Here is a 13,323-nt window from a genome sequence, read left to right as displayed (position 1 = left end):
TCAAGTATTTATTGGTGTCATTAACAACAAGGGGGGGCTCTTCTAACTAGATGGAAATATTTTGTCTTTTGACCAGGTGAGGAATTTTTAATGGATTATCATATCAGTCTTTGGTAGGTTTCTGAGCCCTAGTAAGTTCCCATAACATTGTCCTTATTTCTCCATTTTAAAAAATACCCTGATTGGCAAATTTATAACCTTTGAGAATTAGAAAAAGAAGAGTTGCTGTGGCTTGGGGAGAGAAGATCCTCTGAAAACTGATTTGGATGTCTTTCAGTGCTTAGGATCTCTCCACATGCTTTTGACATTGTTGATACCAATGCATCAGTTGTTGTCTTATTTTGTTTCTTTATAATAGCCTTTGCTTTATGCAGCTTGTAGTTCAGAATAGCTCCGATTTTTATTTATATATATTTTAAAGATTTTATTTATTTATTTGAGAGAGAGGGAGGGAGAGAGAGAGAGAGAGAGAGCGCGAGCATGAGCGGGGGAGGGGCAAAGGGAGAGGGAGAAGCAGACCCCCGCCTAGCAGGGAGCCCAACCCCAGGACCCTGGGATCATGACCCGAGCCAGAGACAGACACTAACCAACTGAGCCACCCAAGTGCCCCAGAATAACCCCGATTGTTAAAAGACAGAATTGGCACCTAGCTCTTAGAACATTATGCTCCAGTACAATTTTTCTAGTATTTTAGTAAGGTATTTTTGGATTCTTGAAGAACCTCATCTGACCAGTTGTGGGTTAAAGCACTGACTCCTGTAGAGTCGTTACAAATTTGAATTTGATATAAAAACAGAGTTAAGCTATTTTAATTTTTTCCCCAGTATCAGAAGTCAAGGAATAGTTATATCCTAGGAATGAAATAAATGGATATATATACTTTTTTTTTTTACAGAAATTCTGGCATACAAATACTTGTGGTTAATCCTTTCAGTGTTAATGTATAGAGAAATGTGTTTGATCATAGGTGGGTAGTGTGTCTTTTAAGGCATTGCTAACATTGAAAATATGTGGCTACACTGAAGAGAGATGATTGGATCAGTGTGTTTCACCCAGAAACATAGACTTTGAAAACTGTTTGCATGCTGTTAGGTAAGGTATTTCTCACCTTAATTATTCTTGTTTCCTTCATGTGGTCATGTCTTTGCACTAGTGAGATTTGAAATCTAAATAGTGGGTCTTGATTAAAATAACAGAATAGAAAATATCAGTGTGCATGGCACATAGGAAAGGTAAGTATTGTTTTGTCCAGTTGCGTGTGTGTGTGTGCGCGCATGCACAAACAGTTGAAATGTAAAGAGTTATTTTTGTGCCTAATTTAGAGATTTATAGGCATGGCACATTCCACAAGCGCATGCAGGTAGCATTCAGTCTCTCTCACTGTTGTAGTCAACGAGATGCTTGTAACTTCCTGGTTTCTCAGTGTCTCCCGCCTCGGAGGCATAGTTCACATGCTTTTTACTGTCTTTTATCTTACTCTTTTGATTATAGAAACCATTTCTCATTTAGACTTCTGTATGCCAGTTAGAAAAATATGAGTTTGATTTTTGCAGGACATACATGAATCACCCTGTAGTCTGATGGTTATTGGTCTGAACAGGGGGTTTGGAGAATTACAGGTATTTCAGAATGACTTTATGACTCTGGACAGGCCATTTAATCAGAAGCCCATGATCAGACTTTTTGGTGGGCTGATAGTTTGTGGACAGCTGCTATTCCCTGCACAAGGTTGGTTTTCTGATCGGGAGTATTTATTTACTTACTACATAATTGTGGTCAAAGTAAAATCTCAGTAGTAAGGCCTAACTTCTCTTTTATCTTGTCAAAGTGTTAAACTTGGTTTTCAAACAGTAAAGGATGAGCACTCTTAGAAGTTTGAAGAATTGTGCCCTTTTTCCAATCCTTTGAAAATCAAACTAAAAGACTGTAATAGACCATTTAGGCTCTGTACAACCACTGAAATGACAGTTAAGGAAAAAAAACCACTGCGGAAGGTAAGCATGCTTAAAATGGTGGACTGTAGCTTGTTTGCTCTCTTTTGTAACAGGGGATGTCAGGTAAACTGAGTAAGTAATAGGGTGGGAGGCTTCAGAGCTGGGCAGAATGCATTGGAAATGGCATTTCCTTACTTATGTGGGATGGGGTTTTTAAAATGGGGACAGGTGTGAGGTTGGAGGCGTAGGAGCATATTTTCTTCCCCTCTTGATGAGGTTACTGCAGTGCAGTAGACATGACTGGGGAGGTCACTTGCCAGGCTATGGATTATTTTTAATTGGTGCATACTTTTACGGAAATGTCTTCTCCAAGAGGAAAATTAAGAATTTTCAATTTCACATAAATTAAACTTAGTATGCTTTTATTTTTTAAAAAAGGATGAGCTTAAGAACCTGGCAAATCCTTGACTTTATTTTTTATTTAATCCTTTACTTTATTTACCTTTACTTTCAGTCTTTGTCACTGTGGGTATGGAGTGCATTTTTGACATTGTTATAATCTCTATACATATTAATTTGTGCTCTTTTTGACTTATTTTCTCTATATATTACAGTTGACCCTTGAACAACATAGGTGTTGGGGCGCTGACCACCCCCCATGCAGTTGAAAACCACATACACCTTTTGACTCCCTCAAACCTTAACTACTGACAGCCCACTGTTTACCTGAAGCCTTGCCGATAGCATAAATGGTCGATTAACTCACATTTTGTATGTTATATACCATATTTATATGATATAGTAAGCTAGAGAAAAGATTATTAAAAAAATCAGAAGGAAGAGAAAATACATTTATAGTATTTATAAAAAAAAAAAAATCTGTGTATATGTGGACCTGTGTAGTTCAAACCTGTGTTGTTCAATGGTAAGTGTATATGTAATATAATGTATTAAAGTATTACATAGAATACCTTAAAAATGTATCAGCATAGTTTCCATACTTTTTCTTTAGTGGCAGTATACAATTGTGTCTTGTTATTATACCATATTTCATTTGGTCTTTCACTTCCTTGGAACTGTTTGGAATGTTTTCAGTTTTTTGCTGTCCTAAATTGAACAAGTTTGAACATTTTTTAGTGTGCTTTTCAATAGGCCTTACTTAAACATTGTAAGAGAAACTATTCAGATGGTTTATAAATATGCTTTAAAGGTTGAAATGTCTGCTTTATGATGTAGCAATGTTTCCACCCCTCTGACTTGCAGAACTGACTTCTGACTAAAGTGGGGTTTAAAAAGATGCAGAATCCTAACAGTGCTATTGCAACAATTAGGTTTTAATATTAAAAATGCCCATACTTTGCAAGTAGTCAATGGTGTTCCTCTTCCCCTTTCTTGAGTTTATTCTTGCTTCAGCTTACTTGCATTTCTTTCCCCACAGTTGTTTGTTGCTGGTTTGATTGTGCTGCTGTTAGATGAGCTGCTACAGAAGGGTTACGGCTTGGGGTCTGGTATTTCCCTCTTTATTGCCACCAACATCTGTGAAACCATTGTCTGGAAGGCCTTTAGTCCCACTACTATTAACACTGGCAGAGGTACATTGCACAGTGACTGCGACTGCACGAGTTTTGCTGGGTGTGTGCTGGAGAGTAACCCGTCACGGAGCAGGACGTGCCTGTAAACGTCCTGGTTTGCCGTCCCAGGGGACACCTGATGCTAACTGCTCAAGAGCTGAGCAGCAGAGATTTGTGGAGTATGAAACAATACTTCAGAAAGAATTAGATCTAAGTCTTAGCCTCTGCTCGTTGAAAATTTCAGTGGTTGCAAACAGCTTTTTAAAATGTCACTTGCTTAAGCCACTGCTGCAGAAGTCATTGACCTATTTCCGCATTCCCAGGGGGATAAAAAGGTAGTGGATTAAGATTTTTCAAATGAAAACGCTATTATTTATTGTATCATCAGGGAGCACTAATACTTTTGCTGCTATTCTCCTTGGCTTTGTAATAGCAACTAAATTTTGAAATCCTGCATTCTGTCTTTCCCCTTACCCATCTCCGTTTATCTCAAATGCCATCCAGGCTCCATAACGGTTAACGTCTAAACTGATCCCAGCCTTAAGAAAAGAGCAATGATGGTTTACTAGTATTCTTGGTAAAATAAACTTAAAAGCCAGCTCGAGAGAGTGACATAGATCTTTTGAGTCTGACATCTTTATTCTGCTTTGCTCTTGCTTTCCCCCCTCCTTCAAAATACTCCTTTCCCTTCCCTAAAGTAAAGGAGAGGCAAATCATTATGACCTAAATATTTGCTTAGGTTTATTCTACTTTGGCTGTTTTCATCAAGAATAGTCTCTTGAGAAAACTTGAGATTTGTGCTAATAAAAAAGATACATTTGCCTCAATGATGTGAAGATTTTTGGAAGCTCCACACATGGCTGTATTATAACGTAAGCATTGATGAATGATTTTGACTCCTATTTTCTGCCATGTACTGGAGGTTCAAGGTTATTTGTTTGATCTTCGGGACAGCTTTGGAGAAAGAGTCTACAGTGAATTTCTCTCTTGATTTATCAGGTACTGAGTTTGAGGGTGCAGTCATAGCGCTCTTTCACTTACTGGCCACCAGGACAGACAAGGTCCGTGCTTTAAGGGAGGCTTTCTATCGTCAGAACTTACCCAATCTCATGAACCTCATTGCTACGGTTTTTGTGTTTGCCGTTGTTATATATTTTCAGGTATGTATACTTTTTTCACCGAAATTGGTGGAATGTGGATTTTTATTATGCTCTTAAAGAAAAGAATGCCATTTGAAATGTCAGTATCTAACAAGTCAGTGCTGCAGAGTCTAGTCAAGCAAATAATTCTATTCTTTCGACTCTGAGGTGCAAAATATTGGTGGTGATGGCATAGAACAGGAGTTCCGTGTGTGTGTGGGGGGGAGAGGGGTGCAGGGAAAATGCTGGCGTTGCTTCTCACACTCTCTGGTGTATTGTTCTGCCTGTCATCTGTGTTCTTTACTTGAGTTGTGCACTTGCTCTTACTTCCTCTTCATTTTCATTTTTTAGGGATTTCGTGTTGACTTGCCCATCAAGTCGGCCCGGTATCGAGGACAGTACAGTAGCTATCCCATCAAGCTCTTCTACACCTCGAACATTCCCATTATTCTCCAGTCGGCCTTAGTGTCAAACCTGTATGTTATTTCCCAGATGCTGTCTGTTCGATTTAGTGGCAACTTTTTAGTAAATTTACTAGGACAGTGGGCTGTGAGTATTTTATTTATTCTAAGCATTCGTATTTATTGTAATTTCCATTTCATGGTTATATTTTTAACTGAAAGAGATGAGCCATAACTGAAGCAGTTGCTATAACATGTTCAGATTCACTTCCCTGTCGCAGAGTTTATAATTTTTTGGAAAGACGTTATACCCCCATCTTTCATGGCCTGGGTGGCAATAAACTAGTTGTGTTAACTGGGCTAGAGATAGGCCTGTGATTACTATATGGAGAGAGCACAGAGTTACCAGAAATAGAATCCAGCACTTTCTGACTTCCCCTTTAGAGATCCTGTCGTCATAGCTTCTTCCAAAGCAGTCCAGCCCCATTGTTACTGAAGTGTGAGTTATTGTCAGATCGAATTTTAATTGGTTTAAATTGTCATATGACCAAGGAGTATTTTTCCTCCTTAAAGCTATAGAATTAAAAGAGACCATGATTCTTTATTCTTTTACAGGATATGTAATTGTACAATTTATATTTCACCAACTGTTATTTTTTATAGTCATTATTTCTGAAATATGGTGCTTATTCTTTGCATTTATCTTAATGTGCTACCTACTACATTGTAAGTTACAGTGACCTATCTTTCTGCTTCCACTAAAGGTCTTTTTTTTTCCCCCTTTTTTTAAGTTTAACAGGATAAGACAGTACTCTTGAGTGTTAGTTGAAGGAAATAGGATTCCCTTTATCCACAGTACTTTTTCTCTGCTCATGTAACGGAAATGTGATTGCCTGTGATGAGGGAAGATGCGGTCCCTCCCTTTGAGAGCTAATAATCCATCAGTAATTATTACTGTAATGATTTCATAGCAATAAGTGCATTGAGTGGCTGTATATAGATTATGTTGTGATCTTAACTAAGTTCCTTTTTAATGAGAGAATTACTGGGAAATTGAATTATGTCTATAAAGAGTACTTTTGATTGGGGATTAGTGATTCTAGGGGCACAGTAAAGAAATCAGTTTGAAATATGTATTCAGGAACTAGACATTGTAATCATTGCAGCCAGAAATTGCTTTCACACCCCCTGTACCCCAGAATTTACACTGTTCCCAGTTCTGTTACTATAAAAATTCTTAAATGTTTGTCTGGCTAAAAATCCTCTGATAAATATTTATTAAAGGACTATTTCTTACACAAAACATATAAAGTTTAGGCAGTGAGTTGTTAGTCGTCCGTCAGTATTTCAATTGATTGTATTCTTCATAGAATACTTTGAAGTGAAAAAATATGTAGCAAACTCTTGTATAGTTAAAGTGCAGAAAGTTTCAGATTCTAAATGTAATCAGAGATTGACAATAAACGTAATGATATTCCTGTCTTTAGGAAAAGAAGAGAGATTTTTTTGGTAAATGTATTATAATGTTGGTTTTTAAAAGGTCACTCTTCTGTTAGTAATAAATTCCCAGTGTCTTTTATATAATAGATGCTCACTATATAATTTTGAAGGAGTGAAGATATTAGACACAAAAGTAAATCTTTAAGTTACATAGAATTGTTAGCTGTAGGTGCTCTGAGCTTAAAGCATTGTTGTAATTTTTGAGGAGTTTGAAAAGTCATAAAAATGTATCTTGACCAGTTGCATTCACCATCTATCCTTTTTATTCTTGTTATGTAGGATGTCAGTGGGGGAGGACCTGCTCGTTCTTACCCGGTGGGAGGCCTTTGTTACTATCTTTCTCCTCCCGAGTCCATGGGCGCCATATTTGAGGATCCTGTCCATGTGGTTGTTTATATCATCTTCATGTTGGGATCATGTGCATTCTTTTCTAAGACATGGATAGAGGTGTCTGGTTCCTCAGCCAAAGATGTAAGTATTTATTGCATTTGAAAATAAACGTTTTTATTTTCAAAATGGTAATTGAAACACTTTTAATTACTTTTATAATTTAAACTTTTAAGTCATACAGTCTTAATAATGAGGTACTATCACCCCTAAGGGGTTTGGAAGGTGGAAAAATTCTTAGATTTTTACAGTGGTTTGTGAACCCTCCAAAGCTGAACCCTACCCAACAAATTCTTATTCCTTAGTATTTAATTTCTGTTTAGGGAGGTGAAAAATAGAAAAGATTGAGAAACACTGGTTTAATGTGTGGGTAGTAGGTGGTGTGCAACATTGAGTCTCAGGTGTAATGGGAATGATAAGACAGTGCCTACTTAACGGTCTCATATTTGATTTATTGGTGTGTGGAAAGCCACTTCACACAGAACCTGGTAGGTAGTAAACAGTGAAATATTTATAGTTTGATTTTATAAGTTGTTTTTCTCTTGGCAGGTAGCTAAGCAGCTTAAAGAACAGCAAATGGTAATGAGGGGCCACAGAGATACCTCTATGGTTCATGAGCTTAATAGGTAAGGTCATGAGATTTAATCCTTGATGTGTGTGTGTGTGTGTGTACATATACATGTATTTGGTTTTTCAATCTTTAATTTATTGTCATGTTAGTTATCCTGTTTGAATATGAAGCATCTTTCTTCTACTTCACACAGAAGAAGCAAAATTTAACACAATACTGAATTGTTCTTTAAAATTATTCCCCATCAAAGTTGACATCTAAATTATTTTTTAAAATTGTGTTCCCTTCACTGCTCAGCCCAGTATTTAAAATATTCCTGATTGGAGGTCCTCATTGTCTGGTTGCACATAAAATCACCTGGGAGCTTTTATTTTTTTTATTTTTATTTTTATTTTTTTTTAAAGATTCCATCTATTTATTTGACAAAGAGAGACACAGCGAGAGAGGGAACACAAGCAGGGGGAGTGGGAGAGGGAGAAGCAGGCTTCCCGCGGAGCAGGGAGCCTGATGCGGGACTCGATACCAGGGCCCTGGGATCATGACCTGAGCCGAAGGCAGACCACCCAATGACTGAGCCACCCAGGTGCCCCCTGGGAGCTTTTAAAAAGTACTGATGTTCCACCTCTAGGAATTGTGATTTATTTGGTCTAGGGTGGATCCCATCATTAGTTTATTTTTTGATAACAGCTTTATTGAGCTATAATTCACATCCCATGTAATTCATTCATTTGAATTATATGGTTTAGTGTTCTTGTTTTTAGTATATTCAGTGTGTGTAATCATTACAATGTAATTTAAAAAACGTTTTTGTCACCAGAGTGCCTGGCTGGCTCAGAAGAGCGTGAGACTCTTGATCTCAGGTCGTGAGTTTGAGCCCAACATAGGGTGTAGAGAGTACTAAAAACAAAACAAAACAAAACACAACACAACACAACTTAAAAAACAAACCAGAAATATTTTCATCACCCAGAAAGAAACCTTGTACCTATTGGTTATTCCCCATTCCTATCTTACCTCCCATCCCCGAGCCAACTTTTTAGTTTTGATCTCTACAGATTTGCCTCTTCTGGACATTTCATATAAATGGACTTGTGATCTTTGGTGAAGAGCTTTTTTCACTTGGCATAAAGTTTTCAGGGTTCATGCATTATTTGTGAACGATATTCCATCATACGGATGTGCTAAATCACATTTGTTTATCCATTCATCAGTTGATGGGAGATTTTGGTTGTTTCCAGTTTTTGACTGTCAGGAATAATGCTATTAAGAACATGTTTGTACACGTTTTGTGTGGCCATGTTTTCATTGCTGTAGGAGTGGAATTTTGTTGGGTCATCTAGTAACTCTGTGTTTAACAACCGAGGAACCGGCAGCTATTTTCTAGCGTGGCTGTACCGGTCTGCATTCCCACCAGCAGTGGATGAAGCTTCCAGTTGTTCACATCCTTGCGAGCACCACTTCGTGCTTTTTGATTATAGTGGGTAGGAAGTGGCAGCTTTTTGGTGGCTTTGATTTGCATTTCCCTGATGAGTAATGACGTTGAACATCTTTTCATGCATTTAATTAGCTATTTGTGTATCTTCTTTGGAGAAATGTCTTTTCAGATCTTTTGCTTGTTTTAATCGTATTGTCTCTTTGTTACCGAGTTGTAAGATTCTTTAAAAAAAAAAAGTATTTTGGATATGCCTCTTCTCAGGTATATGATTTATAAATATTTTATTGCCATTTTATGGGTTGTCTTTTCACTTTCTTGGTGTCCTTTGATGTACAAGTTATAAATTTAGATGAAGTTCAGTTTCTCTTGGTTGCTTTGTGCTGCTCTTAGTGTTTAAGAAACCATCTCCTAACCCCAAGGTCACAAAGATTTATTCTTGTTTTCCATTAGGAGTCTCGGCTCTTACATTCAGGTCTTTGAAACGCTTTGCGCAAATTTGTTTTGTGTTTAGTGTGAAATAGGGATCCAGATTTCTTTTTGTGCATGTGGATATCCAGTTCCAGAGCCATTGGTTGAAAGGCACTTGTATTTTTATGTAAACTTTTTATTTATTTCACACCTAGGTTGCAGAGAGTAGTAGAATGAACCTCCAGGTACCCAGCTTGTGTCCAGCTTCAGTAGTTAGCCTCATTCTGCCATTCCTGTTCATCCACCATCTCCCCCACGCCTTCTCCCCCGCTTCTTTCTGGAGTATTTTAAACACAATCCCATTGTTTCTAAGAGTTCTTCAGGTGATTCTAACGTGCAGCCAAGATTGAGTTACCGTAAAAGAGGATCATCCATATCTTGTCATGTAAATTTGATACTTAAAAAGCATTTTGAAATTTACTCTTCATCTACAAGAGTGAGCTAAAGAGGACCTATTTCAAACGGTACCTATTTTAATACTTAAATCTGTTGAGGATTCTAGCCTTCTGCCATAAAAATCACGTATTGCTTTTCTTGGCTGTTGCCTGGTTTCTGGAAACCGGGGTCCCGTCCTTCCCTGAGTCACAAAGTCTCCATCAGCATGTCAGCACTGTGTGGGACACGCACGCCATCCCACAGATGGTGCCCCCCCCCCCCCCCCCCCCCCCCCCCCCGCTGGTGTAGTGTGCCGACGACACAGCTCCCGCGTCCCGCGCTGGCTGACTGAGGCTCTGTCTTGCAGGTACATCCCCACGGCGGCCGCGTTTGGTGGCCTGTGCATCGGCGCCCTGTCGGTGTTAGCCGACTTCCTCGGGGCCATCGGCTCCGGCACCGGCATCCTGCTCGCGGTCACTATTATTTATCAGTATTTTGAAATTTTTGTCAAGGAACAGGCTGAAGTCGGTGGGATGGGTGCTTTGTTTTTCTAGATGTTCCAATATTTCTTCTCGTGTGTGTGAAAGGGAGAATACTTTTGACACGTTGTTTTTGTCCAGTAACGCTGGTTCCCCTTTTCTTCCCTCACAGTTTGTGTTCACGTGCTCACTGGCCCATTTGTGAAATGGGCGCCGAGCTGAGCCTGTGTGCAGCACGAGTACCGGCTGCCTTAAAACTAAAGTTTACATTATTCGTTCGGAAACGTCCGTGTAGTGTTGCCTGTGATGCTGGAAAGCAGTGTAGCTGCCGTGCCCTGCTCACTTGTGGCGGCCAGACGGTGGTGTGGATCAGTTTTGCACACAACGTTCAGAACACTCACTCTTCCCCCCACTTGGTTCAAAATAAATGTAGTTCAAATTGCCACTTTCCAGTATTTTTGAGCTTATTTAATGAGTTCTGGAACATTTGTATCTAATCTGTATTTTAGATATAATTAACTTTTTATACTTTTTTAACTCCTCGTATCCACGGTCCCACCCTCCCGCTCCGCCCCCCCCCCCGACTTGTCCCCTCTCAGAGCTGCCCCTCAGCCCACATGGGCCACGTGGGGCTTCAGTTCCAGCGGGTCCTAGAAACCCCTGCTTGTAATTACTCCTCCTGGTTTTCATTCCTTTCTTCCCAGTGACAGCAGTCGGTGCTGTTTTACTGTATTGGCTATGCCTTCGAATTCCAACACATCACTTGAGAATACTCTTTGCAGATACAATGCCCCAGCTCTGATCTTTTTTTTTAAATCCCTAAAGCAAAGCTCTGATTCTCACGCAATGTCTGTGGTTCAGTGGGGGTGAACGATGGGTAATTCATGCTAGGAATTTGTGTACGTTGTTGTACGTGACAGCAGCAACATGGGTGTAAACAGTAGAAAATAAAACTTTATTTAATAAAACTGTTTCGGTTGTGTTGGAAAAATAAAATCGGATATTAAATGATTTCTAAGATTATTTGTATAGGTTCATCATAATCCTACAAAACCCATCCTGAGAGGTTGTGGCAAGAGGTCAAATGTAATTATCATTTAGTGTTTAATCCTAAACCTGTTGAGGAACAGGGACCAGCTTAAAGGTGCTCAGTTACGCGACTGACACCGGAAAGAGTAGGAAAACAGCAGTCTCAGGTAACGTCCCAGTCTCCATCCGAAGTAGCATAGCTCTTTATAATTATATTTTTTAAACTGTGTGCTCTGTCGGCCTCAAAGAGATCACACTTCATTTTTGAAAGATCCTTTTCAGAAGTCAGGGTTTCCATTGTTTACTTTCTGAGTAAGTGCAGGAAGTGCATCTTATTTAGGCCAGGATCACAAAGCCAAATGGCTACAGGGAGGCAGATAAAACAGAACCTGCAGGACAGGAACAGTGGTCATCTGGAGGACATCTCCTCAGGGACTCAGACCACTGTGACCATAGAAATGTGGATCCAATGTTGTCATACATGATTTTTTTTTTCCCCCAAGAGAAGGTGGAAATAGGGCTTTTTATGGGAAAGCTTGAACTTTCAAATGCTCTTGAATGACCAGTGTGAGCCACGGGAAACATCCAGACTGCCGGCTTTCGAACTGACCTGACTTCCCAAGTACAGCCTTGGACGTTTAAAGGTTAACATAAAGGGCATTAGGGGTATGTTCTAGGATTTAGCTGTCACTTCTAATTTGCACTCTTGGGAAGAGAAAAAGGTAGAAAGGACAGGTAGGAGTTATAAAGATCTCTCTTCCACCAACATTTAAAAGGTTTCTCCGTTCTTGTGGGGAGTGGCTTTGGAAGAGCTGGTCTGTTTGGAGACTGGTCTGTGCCCGAGTCTGTATATTTTCCATATGCCTTCTGTTCCTTGATTTTTGAAGGAGGGCAGTAACAGGGGAGATTAGAGAACTTGGCCTTTGGGAGCTCAGGGAGAAGGAGTAAGATCTCTGGAGAATCATGATGCCTAGGATTAAAAATAAGGATTTTTTTTTAAAAGGTTAGGGGCACAGGGGAAGGCTACTATTAGAGCAAGTAGTTGGGGGCCTAATTTTTGCAATATTTATAGAGTAGACTTAATCTAGACAGTTCTCCAGTTCCATATTTTCCCCCTTTGTTTAGGAAGTCTAATAGATCTTGTACTTTTGCCCACAAAAACATCTTTGCATACAGAGATGAACACAGTGATACACTGAATACACAGTGACGCTGTAGACAAATGAACTATATTACAGCATTCCTGGCATTCGTATCCTGGTTTTATCTGGTTTGAGGGGCCTGAGCCCCGATTTAGGGCTGGCCAGGGAGCATCACTCTGAGACTTCCACTGGGGGCTCTTCAGAATATCCAGCAAGATAGTTCCTGGAGCTGCTGGAGGCCACAGAAGTCAACACAAGGGCCAAGCTCAGCCAAAAGATGAGAAAACGGCCCAGGACCACTTGTAGACCTTTTGGATGATGGGGGCTTTAGGCATGGCCCGAGCCGGAGACAGTGCCCCTGTTCTCCCCTGTAAGGTAGTTGTATTGGGTTTCTGGTATTTGCTGACCTTGCTAGCTACACTCCGGGTTCAACACCAAGACAGGGATGCCCCCCCAGCCACGTAAATGGATTTGGTTTTAGAAACTTGAAGTACCTTCTGAGGTAAGGATAGGAAGTGAAATTCTAAAGTATATACACCTGCTTGAGGGAAGGGCCCTGTATTTTCATTAGCTTCTTAACCTTGTTCTAAGTGAATGGAATCAACCATTTTTCATTACCTAACAGCCTGTTTACCTTCAGTAGTTAGGTGGGTAGGAGGACACTAGCCAAGTGTAAACATTTGCTTCTCATGAATGTTACTCTCTCTTGATTTTACACTCTGCTATGCTATAGCGGATAATTAGGAGGACCAGTAAAGTACCTGTATAGGTCTGTCTTTAAAAAAAAAACAAAAAACTTTTGTTTAAACACTGATGTAGTAGATAGTTATTTGCATACCTAGTTACAGAAGTTTATATGGGGGCTGAGGGTGGGAATAATTGACCTAATTTG

General features: G+C 39.6%; 1 protein-coding gene across 2 annotated transcripts in view; it reads left to right on the top strand.

Moving 5' to 3' along the window:
* The window catches only part of SEC61A2 (SEC61 translocon subunit alpha 2), a 28,054-nt gene extending 17,262 nt beyond the window's left edge, over positions 1-10,792 (top strand). For both annotated transcript variants that reach the window (XM_035021643.1, XM_035021644.1), the window contains exons 7-12: positions 3,373-3,526; positions 4,505-4,665; positions 4,996-5,193; positions 6,825-7,016; positions 7,482-7,558; positions 10,149-10,792. In XM_035021643.1, the coding sequence (XP_034877534.1) occupies positions 3,373-3,526; positions 4,505-4,665; positions 4,996-5,193; positions 6,825-7,016; positions 7,482-7,558; positions 10,149-10,335 (969 nt within the window). In that variant the 3' untranslated portion in view covers positions 10,336-10,792. The remainder of the gene's footprint in view (positions 1-3,372; positions 3,527-4,504; positions 4,666-4,995; positions 5,194-6,824; positions 7,017-7,481; positions 7,559-10,148) is intronic.
* Positions 10,793-13,323: the final 2,531 nt, after the last annotated feature.

Source organism: Mirounga leonina, unplaced genomic scaffold, assembly GCF_011800145.1.
Source record: "Mirounga leonina isolate KUSES-001 unplaced genomic scaffold, KU_Mleo_1.0 Mir_175, whole genome shotgun sequence".
NCBI lineage: Eukaryota > Metazoa > Chordata > Mammalia > Carnivora > Phocidae > Mirounga > Mirounga leonina.
This window is presented reverse-complemented; position numbering and strand designations above follow the sequence as displayed.